General features: G+C 45.0%; 2 protein-coding genes across 4 annotated transcripts in view; both read left to right on the top strand.

Annotated features, from left to right (window-relative positions):
• ULK2 (unc-51 like autophagy activating kinase 2) overlaps positions 1-18728 on the top strand; it is a 168171-nt gene extending 149443 nt beyond the window's left edge. The window contains exons 24-28 of one of the 2 annotated variants that reach the window (XR_005558995.1): positions 3051-3169; positions 7251-7408; positions 15793-15928; positions 16695-17762; positions 17824-18728. Coding sequence is in view for 1 of the 2 variants with exons in the window: in XM_039362237.1 (XP_039218171.1) it covers positions 3051-3169; positions 7251-7408; positions 15793-15928; positions 16695-16759 (478 nt within the window). In the remaining variant the exon portion in view is untranslated. Of the gene's footprint in view, positions 1-3050; positions 3170-7250; positions 7409-15792; positions 15929-16694 lie in introns of both variants that reach the window. The other variant, XM_039362237.1, reaches the window with a different exon arrangement.
• A 4913-nt stretch (positions 18729-23641) lies between these two features.
• ALDH3A2 (aldehyde dehydrogenase 3 family member A2) overlaps positions 23642-25270 on the top strand; it is a 31932-nt gene continuing 30303 nt past the window's right edge. Inside the window, exon 1 of one of the 2 annotated variants that reach the window (XM_039362238.1) lies at positions 23642-23799. In XM_039362238.1, coding sequence (XP_039218172.1) covers positions 23648-23799 — 152 coding nt within the window. In that variant the 5' untranslated portion in view covers positions 23642-23647. Of the gene's footprint in view, positions 23800-23915; positions 24067-25270 lie in introns of those variants that run through there. The other variant, XM_039362240.1, reaches the window with a different exon arrangement.

Below are 25270 nucleotides of genomic sequence, written 5' to 3'. Positions count from 1 at the left end.
CTATTGTTTGGCTTCGCGTTCGTGGTCGTGCCTCATCTTCATGGTGGGTGTCAGTTTGCTTCGTGTATGGATTGGAGGGGTTTAAAGATGCAGCTGTGGTCTGGCTTCTAGTTTGTGGTCGTGCCTTATCATCGGTGTGGGTTTGGGTTTGCTTTTTGCGTGGACGTGTGGTGGTGACGATTTCATACTTTGTAGAGGAAAGGTGAGGAGATTATGTTAAGAATAGAAATAGAAATAAGTATAGAATAGAATAAAATAGAACAGAACAATAGGAGGAATGTAAGAATAGATAGAATAGAATAGAATAGAATTTAGGAATAGAATAGAATAGAATAGAATGAGAATAGAATGAGAATTGAATAAGAGTTAGGAATAGAATAGAATAAGAATTTGGAATAGAATATGAATAAAAATTAATAGTATGGAATAGAATAAGAATATGGAATGGAATAGAATAGAATAGAATAGAATAGAATAGAATAACTGAGTTGGAAGGGACCTTTGAGGTCTTCTAGTCCAACCCCCTGCTCAGATAGGAAACTCTATACCAGGTATCCCCAAACCCCAATCTGTGGAGCGGTACTGGGCCACAGCATGCCAGCAATGCCAGAAAAGCTCCATCCCTGGGATATAGGCAGCACACAAAACCACGCATTCTCCAGTCCACGGAAAAACCCTTCTCCACGGAACCGGTCCCTGATGCCCCAAAAGTTGGGGACCTCTGCCCTATACCATTTCAGACAAATGGTCATCCAATCTCTTCTTAAAAACTCCCAGTGTTGGACCATTCACAACTTCTAGAGGCAAGGAGTTCCACTGGTTAATTGTTCTGACTGTCAGGAAGTTTCTCCTTAGTTCTAGCTTGCTTGAGTTGAGTTGATGCAGACCCACCTGGCAGATTGCCCTACTGGTGCACCCACAATCCAGAGCAGTCTGGCTTTTTATCCTCTCAGAGTCTCCTTGAACCTGGAGATGGAGAGCAAATAAATTGGATAATAATTAATAACGATACAAAATACAAAGACCTGCAAATAAAAATAGAACGGCTGTAGCAAAAGAAAGCAAAAGTAGTACCAATAGGGATTGGTGTCTGGAGTGCAAACCCAACACATCTGGAGCACCACGTAAACGCCATTGGAATTGACACTTCCATCAGTCAATTGCAAAGGGCAGTTTTACTTGGCACGGCTGACATCCTGCAATGATACCTCTAAGGATGGGATAGGCAATCTTGGCTCTTTTATGACTCGTGGACTTCAACTCCTAGAATTCCTGAGCCAGCATGGGGGAACTATGGCCCCCTTTATGCCTTGTGGACTTCAACTCCCAGAATTCCTGAGTCAGCATGGCTGGCTCAGGAATTCTGGGAGTTGAAGTCCACGAGTCATAAAAGAGCCAAGGTTGTCTACCCCTGCTCTAAGGTCTCAGTCGATGGACAAAAATACCAAACCATAATATCCTGGCTTGTCCAGTTATTTTAATGCTGAATGCTTTTGTGGACTGAGTACAACTGTGTTTAATAAGACCAGTTGCTGACACAGCCTTTGAATTATAAAACAGAAGTTGGGTCCACCCGGCACCCAACGATACATAAGTGGGTTTTGGGTTGCAGTTTGGGCACTTGGGTCCCCATCACTGATCTAGGCAATATATTTAATGGTTTTTGATTTATGAAAGGGGATATTGTGTTATTAAGTAGACGATTTAATATGGTGGGAAATCAATAACTCTTAGGAAATAGAACAAGATTATATTTAAATAGATAAAATGTGTATTTTAGATATTCTATAGCAGTGATGGCGAACCTCTCTGTGCGCCCTCGCTCCAGTCCTAGGCCTTCAGCTGGGTTTTATAAAACCTTTTCGCTTATCAATCAGTCAATTTCAACTTCTCGCGGGAAAAAAAAGATCTTGCAAAGTTGGAATTGATTGATTGAACTTTTTAGTCCCACCCGTTGCCACCACAGCCGTTACCACCACAGCCATGCCCACACAATGGGCCACACCCACCCGGCACCCAACGATGCATAAGTGGGTTTTGGGTTGCAGTTTGGGCACTCGGTCTCTAAAAAGTTTGCCATCACTGTTATATAGTTTGTTATCTAGTGAAATAAGGGAAATTTGGGTTACCCTAAGTTCTGAAAATTATAAATATCAACAGTTAAATTGGAATATTGACAAGAAATTTTAAAAAATTGACTAAAAATCAATAACAGGATACGGATGGTTTATGAAGATTGAATGTAATTAAGATACGCATAAGCTAAAAATTTATTGATAAATGTAATAATGATGTCCTTATTGAATTGATATAATTGGAAATGTACCAACCTGAACATGAGACAGTAATGGTTAAGGGGAAAGAAGAGAAGAAATATTTGATGTTGTAGCCTGAGATTAGTACTAGCTATTGTTGTTGTTGTTCTTGTGCCATATCCGTTATCGGACGTTGGCGATCATGTTGGCGATCCTGTTTTTATCAGCAGCCGCACGAAAAAGTGCTGCTGAGTTTTGTCCAAACCAGCCCCTTAGATTTTGAAGCCACGATGTTCTTCTTCTGCCTGGACCTCGTTTGCCTTCCATCTTTCCCTGGAGGATTAAATGGGAGTATGTCGTATTTTTCTGGGTGTCGCATCACACGTCCGAAATATTCTAATTTTAATTTTTTAATTGTTTTGATGATTTCCCTTGGCTTTCCTAAGGGGCTTATCCCCTCCTCATTTCTGATCTTGTCAACCCAGCTTGTACGTGACAGCCGCCTGTAAAAATATTGATTTAAATGGACTCCAGAAGATGGTAGAGGACAGGAAGGTCTGTCCATGGGGTCGCGATGGGTCGGACACGACTTCGCGACTAACAACAACATGGTTACTGAGCTGTTGATGAACCCAGTCACCACGTTGCTTTTTAAATATTCAAATCTAAAATTGGAAAATTAATAAAATATTATTCAAAAAAATAAAACCCTGGCCAAATAGATCGTCTGTGACTGAGTGGCCGAGTTGAGCCATGAAAAGATTGTTGACATTGTCCTGTTGTCTTCCTTTTTAGGCAAGTTGAGCAGCTGGTTCTGTACATGAAGGCAGCCCAGCTCCTGGCCTCCTCCTTACATCTGGCCAAAGCCCAGATCAAGTCAGCTAAGCTGAATCTCTCGACCGCGGTGAAGCAAGGTGAGCCCGACGACTTTCCTTCCGCAGAAAGTTCCAGAACGTTTTCCCAATCTCGGAGTCCCAACCGACCTCTGGTGGTTGAGGATTACAAAAGGCGAATTCTTTTCCGCTGACAACGCTATGTTTTTCTAGTAGTAGTAGTAGTAGTAGTAGTAGTAGTAGTAATAATAATAATAATAATAATAATAATAATAATAATAATAATAATAATAATAATACTGCAATGATATGTGTAATACCATCAAACATCCACATCTGCCTATCCCAGGTCCTGGGTAAGGACTCGATAGGTAGACAAAATGCCAAATCCAGTCTGAACATCTGGCTGACTGTGCGATGATCCATAATAATATTGTAAGGGAGCTTGGAGGTCATCTAGTCCAACCCCCTGCTCAGGCAGGAAACCCTATACCAGGGTTAGGCAACCTTGGCTCTCTTATGACTCGTGGACTTCGACTCCCAGAATTCCTCAGCCAGCATGGCTCAGCTTGGAAACCTCTCCCTTTCCCCTCAGCATGGCTGGCTCAGGAATTCTGGGAGTTGAAGTCCACGAGTCATAAAAGAGCCACGGTTGCCTACCCCTGGCCTATACCATTTCGGACAAATGGCTGTCCAGTCTCTTCTTAAAAACTTCCAGGGTTGGAGCATTCACCGCTTCTGGAGGCAGGTTGTTCCACTGGTTAATTGTTCTAACTGTCAGGAAGTTTCTTTTCTTTATTTATTTCACCTAGTCCTATTGGAAGGACAGGTAGTCCTCGCACCTACGGCCACCATTGAGCCCAGCGTTTCTGTGGCTAAGCAAGACTGTTTTGCTCCATTTCTTGCCACTGTTGTTAAGCGAATCACTGCAGTTGTTAAATGGGCCACACCGTTGTTAACTGAATCTAGCTTCCCCATTGTCAGAAGGTTGCAAAAGAGAAAGCATATGACACCCCCCCCCCAGGACACAGTGACCGTCATAAATATGACTCACTTGCCCAGTGTCCGAATGTTGATCATATGAGCGTGGGAACACTACAAGGGTCGTAAGTGTGAAAAAGGCTCCTAAATCACTTTTTTTCAGCGCCCTTGTAATTTCAAACGGTCACTAAACTATCTGTAAAGGCAAAAAATGACAGATGAGATTTGGGGCGTTACTCAAATCGATGCATTCAGATTACCAGAGGGTGGACATTATCTGCAATAGTCGTTTTGTTGCCAGATCACCACTCCTGAATTGAGAAGCTTTTGTGGCTGCATGCCTGCCAAGCCTGTTATTTTGCAGGGAGTGTGCTATGTTACACAATGGGCCCTGGGTCCTTAGAAAAGTAACCAGTGTTGGGTAACAACACTTAGAGCCTTGTCTTTTTCCAGATAACATTGAACAGAATAACAGAGCTGGATGGGAACTTGGAGGTCATCTAGTCCAAACCCCTGCTCAGGCAGGAAACCTATACCATTTCAGACAAATGGCTGTCCAGTCTCTTCTTAAAAGCTTCCAGTGTTGGAGCATTCACCGCTTCTGGAGGCAGGTTGTTCCACTGGTTAATTGTTCTCACTGTCAGGCAGTTTCTCCTTAATTCCAGGTTGCTTCTCTCCTTGGTTAGTTTCCATCCCTTGCTTCTTGTCCTGCCTTCAGGGGCTATGGAGAATAGCTTAATAATAATAATAATAATAATAATAATAATAATAATAATAATAATAATAATAATAATATCATTTGCCTGTAAGCAAAAACTGGTGGGATCATAAAATAGAGGAAGTCATAGAAAATGATAAAATTCAACTGCTCTGGGACTTCAGAATTCAAATAGACAAGCACCAGCAACATAACACCCCAGACTTAACAATTGTCGATAAGAAAGACAAAAAAGTCTGGATAGTGGACGTGGCAGTGCCTGGAGACAGCAGAATAGACGAGAAAGAACTGGAGAAGATAACAAAATACAAAGACCTACAAATAGAAATAGAAAGACTGTGGCAAAAGCAAGCAAGGGTAGTACCAATAGTCATAGGCTCCTTGGGTGCAATCCCAAAACAACTGGAGCACCACTTGAACACTATTGGCATTGACAAATTCGCTATTAGTCAATTGCAAAAGGCGGCCTTATTAGGAACTGCTTCCATCCTGCGACGATATCTGTAATACCATCAAACATCCACATCTGCCTATCCCAGGTCCTGGGTAAGGACTCGATAGGTAGACAAAATGCCAAATCCAGTCTGAACATCTGGCTGACTGTGCAATGATCCATAATAATAATAATAAAGTTGGGAGAGGGACCTTGGAGGTCATCTAGTCCAACCCCCTGCTCAGGCAGGAAACCTATACCATTTCAGACAAATGGCTGTCCAATCTCTTCTTAAAAACTTCCAGTGTTGGAGCATTGACTGCTTCTGGAGGCAGGTTGTTCCACTGGTTAATTGTTCTCACTATCAGGCAGTTTCTCCTTAATTCCAGGTTGCTTCTCTCCTTGATGAGTTTCCATCTGTTGCTTCTTGTCCTGCTTTCAGGCGTTTTGAAGGTTAAGCTGACACACACACACCTCTTTTTTGTGGCAACCCCTCAGATATTGGAACATTGCTATTTAGAAAAGTGCACCTGTCAACAACCCTTTTAAGTAGCTGTACCTTGCACCTTTACATTTCTGCCTCGATTCCTGGTAGACCTTAACTTACAACACAATTGCCATGTGGCCATTAAGTGAATCATTGCATGACTACTCCCAATTTTGTTACCCTTTTGCTATCAGCGCTGCTAATATTGAATATTCTTGCTTTGACAAAATATGCAGAACTGTCTGGTACTTTTAGAGTTAATTCAGATGACAGAGAAAAGGGAGGGGAAATAACAAAAGCCAGGGAAAAGGAAGGGAAGTGAATCTCTGCCCTCTGGGCTAATTGGAAGATGTGACTTGTGACTGCAAGATAAGGGAGGGGTTTAGCAAGAAAAGTGAGATGTCAGCAAGAGGAATTCAGATTCTGGCATAAACCTCCATGATGTGCCGACAATTTGTAACACTGGTAATAAAGACTTTAGGCCAGTGGTTCTCAACTTGTGGGTCGGGACCCCATTTGGGGTCGAACGACCATTTCACGGGGGTCGCCAAACAACGCAGTCCACCATTTTTTTCCCCTTTTCCTAACTGTGCTACTCCCTTTTATTCTATTGGCTTTTGAAATAGACTCTTGAATAGAGTCTAACTCTATTGACTTTCAAAAGCCAATAGGAATTGTCCAGGCTGTCTCTGCCCTGCTGAGCCCGCCAAAAGCCCCATTCTGCAAACGGTGCTGCACCAGTTGAATAGTCCTCGACTTATGACCGGTTGGGGGTCGTGGCATTAAAAAGATTGAAAACCACTGCTTTAGGATAAACATGCCTGGAAGTTCTTTAAAGTGTTTCATTAGTCAGAATCATGACATTTGCCTTGGTTAGGGTTGAAATCTCCAAGTCTTAAAGTTGCCAATTGATAGCTCGGGAATTCTGGGAATTGCAGTCCCCAAGTCTTAAAGTTGCCAAGTGCTGGCTGGGAAATGCTGGTAGTTGAAGTCCACAAGCTTTGACAGTTGCCAAATGCTGGCTGGGGAATTCTGGGAATTGAAGTCCCTGAATCATAACGTTGCCAAACCACCTTAAAGTTGGAGACCCCTGACCTAGGGGGTTACTGTTAGCAGTCCCACAAATTAAATTAACTAAGAGATGCATTAGTGACTAGGGCGGAGGGCAGGATGTGACTCGCCACAATTCATGTCACAAAGGGCCAGATTATTATTATTAATCGACACATCTGTTTAACACAAAATGTGGTGCCCAGTCTTCTTAATTGAGGCTTAAACCAATACATTCTGGCATTTGAAGTCCACAAGTCTTAAAGTTGCCACGGTTGTGGACACCCCTGGCCCAAAAGGAAAGGGTTGCTAAGACCAAAGGTAGCTGTGATGAGTGAGATTTGTTGATTTGTATATATTGGTCTCCTCCACCCTCCTGGGGATCAGAAATTTGCTCTTAACCTCTCTCGTTCTGTCCATAGCAGCCAAAGAGCCACATGGGAATTTTTTTGTTACTGACTGCATTTTTTGCTTCGGATTCCTTCTTTTGCAGTTGTCAAAAATCTGAATGAGAGGTACAAATTCTGCATTGCCATGTGCAAGAAGCTGACCGAAAAGCTGAACCAGTTTTTCTCAGATAAGCAGCGTTTTGTCGATGAAATCAACAGCGTCACCGCCGAAAAGCTCATCTACAATTGTGCCGTGGAAATGGTAAGAAAGCTGGCAGAATAAATCAATCATCGGGCAATCTGATCCAAGCTCAAAGGAGAGGTCACACATCTCATAAGTCACGAGTCCCTTCGTGGTCGCAAGAAATTGTATGTCCAGCCCACCTTGAATTGCCTTAATTCCCGCTCATTTCCCGTGACCATTAGTAGCTCAGATTCTTGTAGAGGAAGTCCTCGACTTACAACAATTTGTTTAGTGACTGTTCAAAGTTACAACAGCACTGAAAAAGGTTTTCCACCCTTATGACCATTGCAGCATCCCCATGGTCGCGTGATCAAAATTAGGATTCTTGGCAGCTGGTTCATATTTATGATGATTGCAATGTCCCGGCGTCACATGATCCCCTTTTGTGACCTTCTAACAAGCAAAGTCAGTGGGGGAAGCCAGATTCGCTTAACAACCCTGTTACTAACTTAACAACTGCAGTGATTCGGGCTCAATTGTGGTCGTAAGTTGAGGACTACCTGTAGAGAGCTTAAGCTGGCAATAAATCTTTATCCCCATTTGAACTGCATGAATCTCCCGATTTCCCCAGCTCTTGACTTTTGTTTAGCGACTGTTCCAAGTTGCAACGACACTGAAAGAGTGACTTACGGCTGATCCTCGCACTTACAACCATTGCAGCACCCCCACAGTCGAGTGATCAAAATTGGGGTACTACCATTTATAATGATAGTTGCATCCCAGGGTCCTGTGATCACTGCCAGCATTTGACAAGCAAAATCAATAGGGAAAGCCAGATCCGCTTAACCCCTGTCGTGATTCACTTAACAACCGTGGCCAAAAAAGATTGCAGAATTGCACACGACTCATTGTTTGTCTTAGCAACAGAAATCCTAGCCCTTATTACCATCATAAGTCGAGAACTGATCTGTAGTAGGCCTCCTGCTGCTGCTAAGCAGGCAGGCAAACAACTCCAGCATAACCGGAGCACCTAAGAGATTAATTAAGAGTGGTTTCCACTAATTACTTCTTCCTCGTAATTTGGGAAAAGTTTTTAGTGTTGCTGCTTAACCAAACTTTTATCAGACTTCATTATCCCTGGCTTGAAAACCCCCCCAGGACTGTGTGGTCCCAGAAGCTTTTGTGAGGGAGGCTGAAGCTTTTCCCAGAATCTACCTACCATATATCACAGAGTTGTAAGCCCTAAAGATGTTCAAAGACATAGCAATTTTCACAACAGTCTGCAGGAGTTTCACTCTTGGGTGTTGTAGCTGGACTCTGGCTGTCGTTCAAAGCTTCAGGAAGTTTTGCCTGGCCAAAGCAAACGACCCCTTCGAAACAAGATGGACAGCAAATAAATTTAATACAGGTCATCCTTGACTTAACAACAGTTCATTTAGTGACCGAAGTTATAACTGCACTAAAAAGGGGGGGGGCTTATGACTAAAAAGCAGAGAGGTCACCCTGTCAACAAAAGTGCGTATAGTCAAGGCCATGGTTTTCCCTGTTGCAATGTATGGCTGTGAAAGTTGGATCGTAAGAAAGGCTGAGCGCCCAAGAATGGAGGCCTTTGCACTCTGGTGCTGGAGAAGACTCCTGCGAATCCCCTGGACTGCAAGGCGATCGAACTGGTCAGTCCTGGAGGAGATCAACCCCGACTGCTCTTTAGAAGGCCAGATCCTGAAGTTGAAACTCAAGTATTTTGGCCACCTAATGAGAAGGAAGGACTCACTGGAGAAGAGCCTGATGGTGGGAAAGATGGAGGGCAAGAGAAGAAGGGGACGACAGAGAATGAGGTGGCTGGATGGAGTCCCTGAAGCAGGAGGCGTGAACTTAAAGGGACTCCAGAAGATAGTGGAGGACAGGAAGGCCTGGAGGAACGTTGTCCATGGAGTCGCAATGGGTCGGACACGACTTCGCAACTAACAACAACAACAACCATTTTTCACGCTGAGGACCGTTGCCCAGGGTCATGTGATCAAAATTTGGACTCTTTAACCACTCTCATTTATCACAAACGCAGTGTCCTGAGGTCATGTGATCCCCTTTTCAGACCTTCTGACAAGCAAAGTCAAATGGGAAGCCAGTTTCACTTAACAACCGTGTTGCTAACTTAACAACCGCACTGATCCAACAACTGTGTCAAGAAAGGTTGTAAAATGGGACAAGAGTCACTTAACAACTGTCTCATTGCTTAGTGACGGAAATTTGGGGTTGAATTGTGTTGGTAGGTCGAGGACTATCTGTGAATTAAATGCATGCATACATACTATCCTGCCAGATGAGAAAGGTTGGGCTACTGTGGTTATGGATAAGCCCGAGTATGCATTAACAGGGATAGAATCAAAATCATGTGACGTGTTGATACCACTTTACAAGGCCTTGGTAAGGCCACACTTGGAATGCTGCATCCAGTTTTGGTCACCACGATGTAAAAAAGACGTTGAGACTCTAGAAAGAGTACAGAGAAGAGCAACAAAGATATAATAATAATAAATAATAATAATAATAATACAAGATGCACTGAAATTAGTATATCAGGAAGGCTTACTGACTACTGGAGAGACCAAACTGGCCTACAAGAAAGACCAAATGAACAACAGAATAGAGGCATGGGAAGACAAAGCACTATATGGCCAATACATTAAAAAAAAATAGCTGGGAAAGCAGATCATAACAAAACCTGGCAATGGCTAAGAGCAGGAAAATTGAAGAAAGAGACCGAGGGACTAATTCTGGCTGCACAAGACCAAGCCTTAAGGACAAATGCATATAAAGTCAAAATTGAGAAGACAGCAACAGACAGCAAGTGCCGCCTATGCAAAGAAGCTGAAGAAACAGTGGACCACTTGGTAAGCTGTTACAAGAAGATTGCACAGACTGATTACAAGCAGCGGCATGACAAAGTAGCAACAATGGTGCATTGGAAGATCTGCAAAAAATATCATTTGCCTGTAAGCAAAAACTGGTGGGATCATAAAATAGAGAAAGTCATAGAAAATGATAAAATTAAACTGCTCTGGGACTTCAGAATTCAAACAGACAAGCACCTGCAACATAACACCCCAGACTTAACAATTGTCGATAAGAAAGACAAAAAAGTCTGGATAGTGGACGTGGCAGTGCCTGGAGACAGCAGAATAGACGAGAAAGAACTGGAGAAGATAACAAAATACAAAGACCTACAAATAGAAATAGAAAGACTGTGGCAAAAGCAAGCAAGGGTAGTACCAATAGTAATAGGCTCCTTGGGTGCAATCCCAAAACAACTGGAGCACCACTTGAACACCATTGGCATTGACAAATTCGCTGTTAGTCAATTGCAAAAGGCGGACTTACTAGGAACTGTTTCCATCCTGCGATGATACCTGTAATACCATCAAACATCCACATCTGCCTATCCCAGGTCCTGGGTAAGGACTCGATAGGTTGACAAAATGCCAAATCCAGTCTGAACATCTGGCTGACTGTGCGATGATCCTCAATAATAATAATAAAGTTGGAAGGGACCTTGGAGGTCCAGATCCTTCTGTATCTTAAGCCTGTCTTCTGGAGTGTTAGCTAGATGTTGAAGAGCACTGGGCCCAGAACAGAGCCCTGGGGCACCCCACTACACACTTCCCTCCATATAGATGCAGTTCCATTGAGGACCACTCGCTGAGTACGTCCGGTCAGCCAGCTACGAATCCATCTGGTGGTGATGCTATCTAACCCACATTTTTTTATCTTATCAAGTAGTAGATTGTGATCTAGTTTATCAAATGCCTTACTGAAGTCCAAGTAAATTATGTCCACAGCATTCCTCTGATCCACTAATTTTGTCACTTGTTCAAAGAATGCAATAAGATTTGTCTGGCATGATCTATTTTTGACAAACCCATGTTGGCTTTTGATGAGTTTCCATCTGTTGCTTCTTGTCCTGCCTTCAGGCGCTTTGGAGAATAGCTTGACTCCCTCTTCTTTGGGGCAACCCCTGAGATACTGGAACACTGCTATCATGTCCCCCCTTGTCCTTCTCTTCATTAAACTAGACATCCCCAATTCCAGCAACCATTCCTTATATGTTTTAGCTTCCAGTCCCCTAATCATCTTTGTTGCTCTTCTCTGTACTCTTTCTAGAGTCTCAGCATCTTTTTTACATCATGGTGACCAAAACTGGATGCAGTATTCCAAGTGTGGCCTTACCATTGTAAAATGGTATTAATACTTCACGTGATCTTGATTCTATCCCTCAGTTAATGCAGCCCAGCACTGTGTTGGCCTTTTTGGCAGCTGCAGCCCACAGCTGGCTCATATTTAAGTGATTGTCCACTAGGACTCGGAGATCCCTCTCATAGTTACTACTATTGAGCAAGATACCCCCTATACTATACCTGTGCATTTGGTTTTTCTTGCCTAAATGTAGAACCTTGCTTTTTTCACCATTGAATTTCATTTGTTAGATAGATTTTATTCAAGTCTGTCCAGATCCTCCTGTATCCTAAGCCTGTCTTCTGGAGTGTTGGCTATTCCTGCCAGCTTGGTGTCGTCCGCAAATTTGATGAATTCCCCATCTATCCCCTCGTCCAAATCGTTGATATAGATGTTGGAGAGCACTGGACCCAGAACAGAGCCCTGCCGGTCAGCCAACTATGAATCCATCTGGTGGTGATGCTGTCTAACCCACATTTTTCTATCTTATCGAGTAGTAGGTTGTGATCTACTTTGTCAAATGCCTTACTGAAGTCCAAGTAAATTATATCCACAGCATTCCTCTAATCCACTAATTTTGTCACTTGGTCAAAGAATGCAATAAGATTTGTCTGGCATGATCTGTTTGTGACAAACCCGTGTTGGCTTTTAGTAATGACTTTGTTTGCCTGTAGGTGTTCGCTAATTCGTTGTTTGATTATCTTTTCCAGAATCTTCCCAGGTATTGAGGTCAGGCTGATAGGTTTGTAATTTCCTGGATCCATTTTTTTCCTTTTTTGAAGTTGGGAACTAAATCTGCTCTTTTCCAGTCCTCTGGTAGTTCCCCTGTGCTCCAGGATCTTTGAAAAATATAGTTCAGTGATTCTGAGATCACATCTGCCAATTCCTTGAGAACCTTGGAGTGTAATCCATCTGGTCCTGGCGATTTGAACTCATCTAGGCTGGACAGGTGCTTACTTATCATTTTCTTGCCTATCTTAGCTTGTGTTTCTATACTGTTTTTTATGGCACTATTGATTAGGGGACTGGAGGCTAAAATGATTAGGGGACCGGAGGCTACAACATATAAGCAACGGTTGCTGGAATTGGGTATGTCTAGTTTAACGAAGAGAAGGATGAGGGGGGACATGATAGCAGTCTTCCAATATCTGAGTTGCTGCCCCAAAGAAGAACGAGTCAAGCTATTCTCCAAAGCGCCTGAAGGCAGGACAAGAAGCAACGGATGGAAACTCATCAAGGAGAGAAGCAACCTAGAACTAAGGAGAAACTTCCTGACAGTTAGAACAATTAACCAGTGGAACAACCTGCCTCCAGAAGTGGTGAATGCTCCAACCCTGGAAGCTTTTAAGAAGAAACTGGACAGCCGTTTGTCTGAAATAGTATAGGGTTTCCTGCCTGCGCAAAGGGTTGGACTAGATGACCTCCAAGGTCCCTTCCAACTTTATTATTATTATTACCGCAAGATACATGCTTTGTACGCCGCCCTGAGTCCTTTGGGATTGTGCGGCATATAAATATTTGAAAATAAATAAATGATGAGAGCGCGTATCGGACCATTGACAAAGATCCGATGACGTCACTCAGAAATCAACTTAGTAAGACAGCGGACAGACTCAGAAGGCAGAACAGAATTCTTGAAGAAGACCTGACAGCAACCCGACCCAAAGAATCGGCCATGGCTCGGATCTATGGACTGCTCAAGGTCCACAAGGCGGGGGTTTCCGTTACACTCTATTGTGTCATTCAGAGGCACCCCCAACTTTTGGTCTAGCTAAATGGCTGAGTGGGTGATTCCGGCATGTGGTTGAGGACACCACGACCACGATAAAATCCTCAAGAGGATTTCCTGGAACGATTGCAATCTATAAGGGTGGAGGAGGATGAAATTATGGTCTCTTTTGACCTAACATCTCTATTCACCTCCATCCCCCAAGATCTGGTTCTTTTTCATAATAAGGGGTTTGCTACAGAAGGAAGGGCCGCGACACCCCAATTCACCCAGTACGGAAGATTTCAGCCAGCTGCTGAGGTTCTGCCTCAGAACACACTTTACATTCCAGGGCACCATTTATGAACAGATAAAAGGCACGCCTACGGGGGCCCCCACTTCAGGAGTCATCGCTGAAGCCGTTCTGCCAGAACTCGAACACAAAGCGACGGTCGACTACCGACCCAAATTTGGGGTCAGGTATGTCGACGATACATTTACCATCATTAAATGCTGTGACAGTGTCAGGTTCATGGAGAAGTTGACCTCAATCTACCCGGACATCCAGTTCATGACGGAGGAGGAAATTAACAACACCCTGGCCTTCCTAGATGTGCTGATTTGTCGCCAATCTAATGGTACTGTTTCCACCGCTGTCTACCACAAGGCAACGCATACGGACCGGACTCTGCATAATGAGAGTAATCATCCCATTACACATAAGGTCAGCTGCATTCAAACTCTGTCCAACAGAGTTAACACCCATTGCAGCACACCACCAGTGAAGATTAAAGAGCGGGCATACCTCCATCGCAGACAGAGTGGGTATTCGGCGAGATTCATTCGACACTGTTGCAGACGTCAGGAACCACGATTAATCCGTGACAGGCTGACCACCATGGCTTGGGCAACGCTTCCCTACATTAATGGCATATCCGAAGCGACCGCACGGATACTTGCGTCCCATAATATCAATGTGGCACACAAGCCCAGCCAGACCCTGCGCGCAAGAGTGACGCGCCCAAAGAGACCGCTACCTACAGGCGATATGTCATTGGTAGTCTATAGAATCAGCTGTAACGATTGCCGTTGCAATTACATTGGGGAAACCGCTAAACGTCTCCGGACTAGAGTCCACGAGCACAAGTTAGCGGTTAGACGTCACGAACAACATTCCCAGATATGGGTGCACACAGCCAAGAATGACCACATGTTTGATTTTGTGGGGGCTGAGGTCATCGCCCAAGACTCCATCAAAGGCAGCCGCTTATTAAAGGAAGCTTGGCTATCGGATCGATACTCGACTAATCGACACGTGGAGCTGTTACCGGCGTATCAAACATTGAGAAGGCACGAACAGCTGCGCAGAGAATTGGAGCGGGCGAATTGTCTACCATCTTCTTGCCGCACGAGCAGGAACACGAAAAGCTCGGTCGCTTACCCATTGCCACAATGAGCGGGGGGGAGGAAGCACCAGCGGAACCCACCGCAAGACTAAAAGAAGGACAGCAAATCAACACGACCGAGACGAATCATACGGCGAGAGGATCGGCAACAGACATAGCTGCGTGGCAGATTGACGGCATGGCCGGACGGGATGATAGGGGGAGCGATCTGGCAACGCCACCGAACAGCTGTGTGCTACAGAATGGACATGATCAACAGGACGGGGGGGGGGGGAAGGGAAAAGGTCAAAACCGAAGCGAATAACTGGCGTACGGGGCAAAACTAGGAGCAATACGACCAGCTGCGGGAGAACGAGGGGCGGGTAGACCGGTTACGGCAGGGGTGTCAAACTCAATTTCACTGAGGGCCACATCAGCATTGCGGTTGCCTTTGGGGGGCCAGGGGGCTGTGGCCAGAGTGGGTGCAGCCTACTGGTTGGGTGTGGATGGAATGGGTGTGGCCTACTGGGTGGGCGTGGCCAGTTCTACATCATTCCTGTCAAGGGTGCCTGTGGGGGCCTGGGCAGGAGTGGGACAGATCTGAGGGTTTCTGGAAGAAGGGGGTGGGACTAGGGCAAGTGCCAAGGCATGGTCCACTGGAGCAAGTGCCAAGATGGCCACCACAAAATTGTACATTGGCTCCCGGCTGGCCTGGGCCAGGGCCAAGGCAGCGGGGGTCGTTCCCTCACTGTTTCCAGGATGGCTTCGCGGGCCACATGAAATCACTTCGCGGGCCGCATCCGGCCCCCAGGCCTTGTGTTTGACATGTCTGGGTTACGCGCTCTGTGACCAAACATAGCTACGAAAGCAGGTTCTTCCAGCCATTAGCTCTTACTTTTGACAACGACAACAGTGGATTGACGAAAGCTCAGTGATTAAAAAGGTTTTTTTCTTTATCTCGGAGATCAGCAGCTTTATTGGATTTTAAATACATACATACATACATACATACATACATACATACATACATACATACATACATACATACATACAGGCTGCCTTCAGATTATCTGCTGCACAATGGATCCTGTCTTTTTCTTCTTCGCTTCTGTTAATCTGCCTCTCCTCCTTCTCCTTAGGTCCAAGCAGCAGCCTTGGATGAGATGTTTCAGCAGACTGAAGACATTGCTTACCGGTACCACAAAGCCGCATTGCTGTTGGAAGGCCTAGCGAAGATTTTGCAGGACCCAGCTGACATTGACAACATAAATCGCTGTAGGTGCTACTTTTATGAGTCATGTAAAACTGCCATCATATATTATGGTTAATTTATGTATATAGAATAGAGTAGAACTAAGGGAATTAATAGAGTAGAGTAGAATAGGAATAGAATAGAATAGAATAGAAATCTTTATTGAAAATAGAATAGAAAAGAAAAGAGAATAGGAAAGAGTAGAGTAGAATACGAAAGAATAGAATAGAATAGGAAAGAATAGAAGAATAGAATAGAAGAAGAATAGAATAGAATAGGAAAGAATTAGGATAGGATAGGATAGGATAATAATAGAATAGAATAATAATAGAAGAATAGAATAATAATAATAGAAGAATAGAATAGAATAGGAAAGAATTAGGATAGGATAGGATAGGATAGGATAGGAAAGAATAATAATAAAATAGAATAATAATAGAATAGAACAAAACAAAACAACAGGATAGGATAGAATTGAACTGAATTCTTTATTGGCCCTGTGCGATTGGACACACACAAGGAATTTGTCTCCAGTGCCTAAGCTTTCGGTGTATATGCAAGCCACAAATCATGATTATAATCCCAAAACATTCATCATGAATCCTAAGATATAACGCTCCCTGATGGTACCTCGGCGAACCTTACCTTGTATCCTTCTAAACCTTTTCGAGATTTTTCAAGATTTTGCTCACGTAGCCCAGAGCAGGCTGCCACGCGGAGCAAGCATTTGTCACACGCACGCCGATGTCTTCATGCCTTTTTTTTTTTACCCTTTGTTTTGTTTTTCAGATAAAGCTAATATTGAAAGAAGACTGTCTGCTCTTTGTTGCAACGCCGTCGCTGTCTACGAATAGAAAACCCCTCTTTGCCCTACTCCCCGGGACCACTCAGCGTAGCCAGAAATCTTCTCATTTCCCATCCCAAAGGAAAGCTGGCTTATATCAAAGGAGAGAAGAAAAAACAATTCACGAAACAGGGGGGAAAAATGCAAATAATGTTGGGAGGAAAAAAAATTGTCCTTGGACAAGCATTGTGCCCATCTTTCCTTTCACAGCCAGACGGGCGAAGACTATTTATACGATCTCCACCGCCGTTTTTGATCTTGGCATGGAAACGCTTCCCCGTCTTCGTAGATTACAAGAGGACGGAGGAAGGATCCTTCTGCAGGATTCGCCCCCCTCCCCCCAAATTTGGTTCCTGCCTTTGGGAAACGGGTGGACGTCTACTTCGTGGGACAAAACTGAATGAAGGCGACCCTTCGTTCGGGCTGGACTTCCGTTCTGGGAAGCACGGGCGGCAAAGATCCCTCCACCTCAAGCCGTCGGGAACCCGGATTAATTTTGCAAAAAATATATATATATGCACATGTATTAAATAACCGAAAAGGAAAAGGACAGACTTTTATTGAATCGAACCTTTAGCAACCGTAGACGCACGACCTTGATGATCTTCCCGATCCCTCTCGCCCAAATACTTTATATTGCACTAATTTACTAAACTGTGTTATCAGTGGGGTGTTTTTATATATATATATATATATAATTAAAAAAAAAACAATTACAGAAAAGGCACAACTATCCATTCTTCCTGGCGGGGCAGAGACTGCCCCGCCAGGAAGAATGGATTATTGACTCGTTGAGATGCAGGAGAAGAAAGAACGTCGTCTCGTCCCCCCCCCCCCCAAAAAAAAAACCCTCCTGAATTTTTTTCAACCTGCAGCTTCGTTAGGAGACGTTTCGAAGTCGTGTAGATGTGTCGTAAGGTGAATTCTTTCATTTTTTTTTTAATAGCCTTTTATCTAATACTTGAGTAATCGTCTGGAGTGGTGTTTCTCAATCGTCTCGACTTTGAAAAGAGGTGGGGACTTCAACTCCCAGAATTCTCCAGCTAGCTGTAGCTGGCTGGGGAATTCTGGGAGTTGAAGTCTTTACACGTCTTAGCATGGCTGAGATGGAGAAAAACTCACTTTGGGTAACATTCTGACATGGTTTCCTGCCCTGTCCTATATATCAAGGCTTGCTTGATTGCTTAATTCTTCGGTTGCATGCCACGTTGTGTCCCTCCTTAAACCAGAGGTCAAAAAAAAAAATTAGACACAGCTGCCACAGCTGGTTGGAACAGGGTGTTTTTTGTAGCAGAAGTTTTTTTTTAAAAAAAGATAAAAAAAAATAGCAAAGCATTAAGAAATAATTATAATCAGGTTTATTTGGAGCAGCTTTTGAGGAGTTCTCGTCTTCCCTCCCCTATCCTTTGTTCAACTTGAAAAGTTCTTTTTGAGAAATCCAAAATTTCATAGCTAGTCCCCTCTTTAGCTTCTAAGAGGTTTTCTTAACTGCCATCATCATTTGAAAGGCGGAAAAATAATAGCTTGTTTATAACGGGATCATTTCAATCTTTTTTTTTTTTTTTTTTTAAAGTCAAACCTCTCTGGATGGACGTTGATGGGCATTTCAGCCTCATCCACTTTTACGGAGCGTGAAGAAAATGTGTTTTGTGTGTGCGTGTTTTTCCTCTCCTTTTTCCCTCCCCCCCCCAATACTTTTATTTATCAGCACAAGCAATTTTGGAAGTTGATTTTGAAAGTGTTTTTTTTTCTTTTTCTTTTTAATTTATACGACGTTTGTATTTTTAGATCTTTAATACCGTGTTTCTACTACTACCTCTCCTTTGTAACTGCATGCGTTTACTTCTCAACCCGTAGTGTAACAACTGAAGAGAGAAACCCTGTTGATAACTTTTATTATGGCCTGTATAAATGTATATTAAAGTTCAAAAACAAACAAACGAGCGAAACAATAATAAACTGACACTCAGATGTTCCTATATAATATATAAGGTTTAACCGTCGGATTCCAATCAAGGTGTTGCCGTTTGTCCAACCAAAAAAAAATAATAATAAATCAGTTAGCCTAAGGAAGAGGGCATCAAAATAAGACCTGCCCCAGGAAGGTTTGGGTCTGATTATGGGATGGTGAATTGAAATTAAACTTTCACAGAAGGAACGGTGGGATCCTTGATGCTTTCTGAGCTGGATGGTTCCTTTGCAGACATTTCATCATCCAACTAGGTAACATCATCAGTGCTAGAAGGGAGTGGTGTTTGTGAGAGGAGAAGGAGGAAGACTATGGGGTCCTCCATGCTTTCTAAGCTTGGTGGTTTCCTTGCAGACATTTCATGACCCAACTAGGTAACATCATCAGTGCGAGAAGGGAGGAGGAGGACTGTGAGGTCCCTGATCTTCTCTGAGCTTGGTGGTTTTCTTGCAGACATTTCATGACCCATCTGGGTAATGCCATCAGTGCTAGAAGGGAGTGGGGTTTGCAGAAAGGAGGATGACTGTGGGGTCCCTGGTACTCTCTGAGCTTGGTGGTTTTCTTGCAGACGTTTTACGACCCAACTCGGTAACGTCATCGGTGCTAGAAGGGAGTGGGGTTTGCTCTCTGTTTACATGCAAGCATACAGGAAAAGCCACTCCCAATAAAGGGGAATATTTGTAGCTGAGGGTTGAAGTGAGGGGTCCTTGGTGCTCGCTGAGCTTGGTGGTTTTCTTGCAGACGTTTCGTTACCCATTTGGGTAACATCATCAGTGCTAGAAGGGAGTGGGGTTTGCGGAAAGGAGGATGACTGTGGGGTCCCTGGTACTCTCTTGAGTTTGGTGGTTTTCTTGCAGATGTTTCATGACTCATCTGGGTAACCTGGTCAATGCTAGGAGGGAGGGGGAGGGGGAACAAGAGGAGGGGGTGTCCTGGATGCTCTCTGAGCTGGGTGGTTTTCCTGCAGACGTTTCATGACCCAACTAGGTAACATCATTAGTGCTAGAAGGGAAGAGGAGAATTAGGGAGTCCCTGGTGCTCTCTGAGCTGGGTGGTTTTCCTACAGACGTTTCATGACCCCACTAGGTAACATCATCAGGGCTAGAAGGGAGGAGGAGGAAGGCAAGGAGGAGAAGGAGAAACAAGAAGAAGAAAGAGGAGGAGGCAGACTGTGGGGGTCCTTGGTGCTGTCTGAGCTGCGTAGTTTCCTTGCAGACGGTTCATGACCCAACTAGGTTATGTCATCTGTGGTAGAAGGGAAGGAGGGAGGAGGAGGAAGAGGAGAAGGAAGAAGAAGAAGAAGACAATGACTGTGGGGTCCTTGGTGCTCTCTGAGCTGGGTGGTTTCCTTGCAGATGTTTCATGACCCAACTAGGTAACATCACTAGTGGTAGAAGAAGAGAGAAGGGTTTGCTCTGCTTATATATAGGCAATTTGCCCTGTCAGTATTTGGGGGGGGGGGAAGTGGTCTTGGTGTTCTCTGAGCTGGGTGGTTTTCTTACAGACGTTTCATGACCAAACTAGGTAACATCATCAGGGCTAGAAGGGAGGAGGAGGAGGAGAATTATGATGTCCCTGGTGCTCTCTGAGCTGGGTGGTTTTCTTGCAGACGTTTCATGACCCCACTAGGTAACATCATCAGACCTAGAACGGAAGGAGGTTTGCGGAGAGGAGGACTGTGGAGTCCCTGGTGCTCTCTGAGCTGGGCGATTTCCTTGCAGATGTTTCATGACCCAACTAGGTAACATCACTAGTGGTAGAAGAAGAGAGAAGGGTTTGCTCTGCTTATATATAGGCAATTTGCCCTGTCAATATTTTTTTTGGGGGGGGGTGTTCTTGGTGGCTCCTTGACTAGGTGGCTGTTAACATTGTAATGCACCCATTGAACTAGCGGTCGGAAGGCATGAGGAGCACTCCTTAATTTCCCAACACGTGGACGTACCTCGCGACAAATTCACCGGGAAACCGTTGGCATCCTTATAGAATTACAGAATAACAAGAGTTGGAAGGGACCTCGGAGGTCATCTAGTCCAACCTGCAGCTCAGGCAGGAGAATCGTAGAACGCCCGAGTTGGAAGGGAACTGGGAGGTCATCCAGTCCAACCCCCTGCTCAGGTAGGAAACTCTAGTCCAGTGGTTCTCAACCTTTTTAATGCCGCGACCCCCAACCAGTCGTAAGTCGAGGACTACTCAACCGGTCGTAAGTCGAGGACTACTCAACTGGTGCAGCACCGTTTGCAGAATGGGGCTTTTGGTGGGCTCAGCAGGGCAGAGACAGCCTGGACAATTCCTATTGGCTTTTGAAAGCCAATAGAATTAGACTCTATTCAAGAGAGTCTATTCTATTGGCTTTCAAAAGCCAATAGAATAAAAGGGAGTAGCATAGCTAAGGAAAAGGGGGGGGGAAATGGCGGACTGCGTTGTTTGGCGACCCCCGTGAAATGGTCGTTCGACCCCAAATGGGGTCCCGACTCACAGGTTGAGAACCACTGCTCTAGTCCATTGGCCGGGAGGGAGCCAATGCACAATTTTGTGGTGACCATCTATGCTGAAACACATTCAGTCTTAGCTCCACAAGGCCATGTAGAAACAGCGAGGAACCAGCCCCTGCCGTGTCGGCCCCGTCCCCTGGGTGCATGCTGGGGAGGGGTCGCCCTTTGTGAGGAATGAAGAAATGCACCATCGCTTGGAAGTGGCCAGCAAATGGCCCTCACCTACTTCATCTATCCGGCTTGCCTTGGCACTTGCCCCGGTCCCCCCCCCCTTCTGCCAGAGACCCTCAGATCTGCCCCACTCCTGCCCAGGCCCCCACAGGCACCCTTGACGCGAACGATGTAGAACTGGCCACGCCCACCCAGTAGGCCACACCCATTCCATCCACACCCACCCAGTAGGCCACACCCATTCCATCCACGCCCACCCGGTAGGCTGCACCCCCCCAGGCAACCGCAATGCTGATGCGGCCTGCAATGAAATTGAGTTTGACACCCCTGGTATAGAGTTTCCTGCCGGAACGGGGCTGGGCTAGATGACCTCCAAGGTCCCTTCCAACATCATCATTATTATTATTACACCCACCCTTCTTCCAGATGCCAAGACTGGGAAAACCCTAATCTAGGTGCATCTTCCAACCAACGGCATAAGACCGCCGGCCCCACCAATTCCCACGGCTTTTTAGACGACGGATGATGACTCAGCCAAGCAAATAAATTCACAGTTTGTCTTGTTTCGGCAAAGCTATCTTTGATCTGCTTGAGCAATTCTTAATTTGGACCAGGCCAGCCCAACATAATTAGCCTAACCATAATCAAAAGCAAAATAAAGCCGATGCCAGATGCTGGTCTGTTTGCTCAATGTGCAAAGCAGATTGCTGCATTCGAAAGGAATCGAAAGCGAGATAAACCCTAGAGATGATTAGCTTTATTCCAGCCTCGAATTAAACCGGTTGAGCGTTAAAACCTGTTTGATCAGATCATCTACCCGACGGGAATCTTCCCCCTCTAAATTGGCTAGGCTCAGCCGGGCACCTTCCCAATAACTTTTGAGATAATAACTCCCAGAATTCCCCGGGAAGAGAAGCATGGGAAGCGAATTATACGGCCCTGCCTGTTTAAGCTCATTTAGGAAGGGCGGTGATGCCCTTTAAGGCAAACGCCTCCGGACTGGCGCCTGGAACGCGCTCCCAAATAATCCAAGGGTTTGCATTCTCCACGGTTTCCAAATTTCACTTTGCGTTCGGTTTTGTTTGTTTGTTTCACACCAGGAAAGCCAAGTTCACCTCTTGCCAAGTTAAATGGGCTTCAATGGCCTTCTTGCTGGTCCCTTTGAAATGGTTATAGCCTTAGAATTTCAAATCTTTAGTCTTCAAAGAGCTTTCGTATTTTAATTTCTAGTCTGAATATCAGTGGAGATTCTCAGTCATCCAGATCATAGTTGTCCCAAAAGGTGCTTTTTCAAGAGGCAACTGGATGTCCCAGTTAGAACACAAAGGTGAGTTGAAGTCCCTTTAAAGGAGTAGAGTAGAGTAGGGTAGGGTAGGGTAGGGTAGGGTAGGGTAGGGTAGGGTAGAGTAGAGTAGAGTAGAGTAGAGTAGAGTAGAATAGAATAGAATAGAATAGAATAGAATAGAATAGAATAGAATAGAATAGAATAGAATAGAATAGAATAGAATAGGAATAAGAATAAGAATTAGAATTAGAATTAGGAATAGAATAGAATAGAATAGAATAGAATAGAATAGAATAGAATAGAATAGAATAATGAATAGAATAGAATAGAATAGAATAGAATAGAATAGAATAGAATAGAATAGAATAACAGAGTTGGAAGGGACCTTGGAGATCATCTAGTCCAACTCCCTGCTGGAGCAGGAGACCATTCCAGACAAATGCCTGTCCAATCTCTTCTTAAAAACCTCCAGTGATGGAGAAGGAAGGAAGGAAGGAAGGAAGGAAGGAAGGAAGGAAGGAAGGAAGGAAGGAAGGAAGGAAGGAATAACAGAGTTGGAATGGACCTTGGAGGTCATCTAGTCCAACCCCCTGCTCAGGCAGGAAACCCTATGACGAGATGACCTCCAAGGTCCCTTCCAATTCTGTTCTTCTGCTCTATTATTCTGTTTCAGAGCGGTCGAACGACAGCAAGTGGGGACCTCCGAAAAGCCAGGCCCCGCACAACCTTTTCCCCAGAAGTGTAACCGGATCCTTAAAAAAATTGTGGCAATCAGAACAGCTTTTGTTTTTTATTTTTCTTAGTGAAAAATCAGCTTTCCATTCCCTCTGTCGAGCAAGTCAAAAGAAAAGAAACTCACAGAAAGAAAAAAAAAACCAACAGCTGAAAGACTCAAGATTTATTTTTATTTTTTTCCAGGTTCTTTACTTTCTTTAGTTCGTCTCGTTTTCCCGTGTGCGTGCAAGGAGGGTGTGTTTTGACATGCCTGGTGTTTTCATGAGAATACGGTACAGTCCTGGGCTCGGATCCAAATTTGATGCATTGGGAAGGCAGGCAAGCTGCGAAAGGGTGGAGGGGACTGTTTTGTTTGTTGCGAAGGACAAAGGCCACCCCGGACGAGATCTCACCGCTGAGTAAGTCGGCTCCTTCTTCCTTTGCATTGCAGACTTTGGATTTCTGACCTTTTGAGTCTAGCAGCTCAAAGGAGGGCAGTTGATCCGAGATAGGAAGAGTGGTAAACACAGAGGCTTATTCTGAGGAGGGCAAGGCAACAGCGGCGTCTTTCCACTGACCTGTCAACTTGAGGGGAAATTGTTTGCATCTGAAGTGGTTCCCCGTAGGAGAGGATTGGGTTGAAGTGTCGTCTTGAAGCCCGGCTGGACTTCACCGTTTAGGAAAGGGTGTGTGGGGGGGTCCAGCCTGGGCTTTGCAATGTTTTTATTTCTTTTGATGAAAGGAGACATAAATAGAAGGTGTGTAGCTCAGTGTTAAACTGGCGTGTGTGTGGGGGGGGGGTGTTCACGTCCCAGCTTGGTGGTTTTCTTGCAAATGTTTCATGACCCAGCTCGGTGACATCATCAGTGGTAGAAGGGTGGGGTGGGAGTTATGGAGGGCGGGGGAAGAGGAGAAGGAAGAGGACTGTGGGGTCCTTGGTGCTCTCTGAGCTGCGTAGTTTCCTTGCAGAGGTTCCATGACCCAACTAGGTTATGTCATCAGTGGTAGAAGAGAAGTGAGGAGGAGGAGGGGAGGAGGGGAGGAAGAAGAGGAAGACTGTGGGGTCCTTGGTGCTCTCTGAGCTGCGTAGTTTCCTTGCAGATATTTCATGACCCAACTAGGTGATATCATCAGTGCTAGAAGGGAGGAGGAGGAGGAGGAGGAGGAGGAGGAGGAGGAGGAGGAGGAGGAGGAGGAGGAGGAGGAGAAAATGGACTGTGGGGTCCTGGGTGCTCTCTGAGCTTGGTGGTTTTCTTGCAGACGTTTCATGATCCAACTAGGGAACATCATCAGTGCTAGAAGGAATGGGGTTTGCAGTGGGGGGGGAGGAGGAGGAGGAGGAGGAGGAGGAGGAGGAGGACTGTGGGGTCCTTGGTGCTCTCTGAACTTGCTTGTTTTCTTGCAGATGTTTCATGACCCAACTAGGTAATGTGATCAGTTCTGGGAAGGACTGGGATTTGTTGGTGCTTTTCTTGCAGACATTTCATTACCTAACTAGGGAACATCATCAGTGCTAGGAAAGGAGTGGGGTTTGCAAGGAGGAGGAGGAGGAGGAGGAGGACTGTGGAGTCCTTGGTTCTCTCTGGGCCTGGTTGTTTTCTTGCAGACGTTTCATGACCCAACTAGGTAACATCATCAGTGCTAGAAGGATTTGTGGAGAGGAGGAGGAGGAGAAGGAGGAAGCGGAAGAGGAGGAGGAGGAGGAGGAGGAGGAGGAGGAGGAGGAGGAGGAGGAGGAGGAGGAGACTGTGGGGTCCTTGGTGCTCTCTGAGCCTGGTTGTTTTCTTGCAGACGTTTCATGACCCAACTAGGGAACATCATCAGTGCTAGAAGGACGGGGGTTTGCAGCGGGGAGGAGGAGGACTGTGGGGTCCTTAATGCTATCAGAGG

This window comes from Crotalus tigris, unplaced genomic scaffold, assembly GCF_016545835.1.
Source record: "Crotalus tigris isolate CLP2741 ecotype Arizona unplaced genomic scaffold, ASM1654583v1 scf7180000019405.536791, whole genome shotgun sequence".
NCBI classification, from domain to species: Eukaryota; Metazoa; Chordata; class Lepidosauria; order Squamata; family Viperidae; genus Crotalus; species Crotalus tigris.
This window is presented reverse-complemented; position numbering and strand designations above follow the sequence as displayed.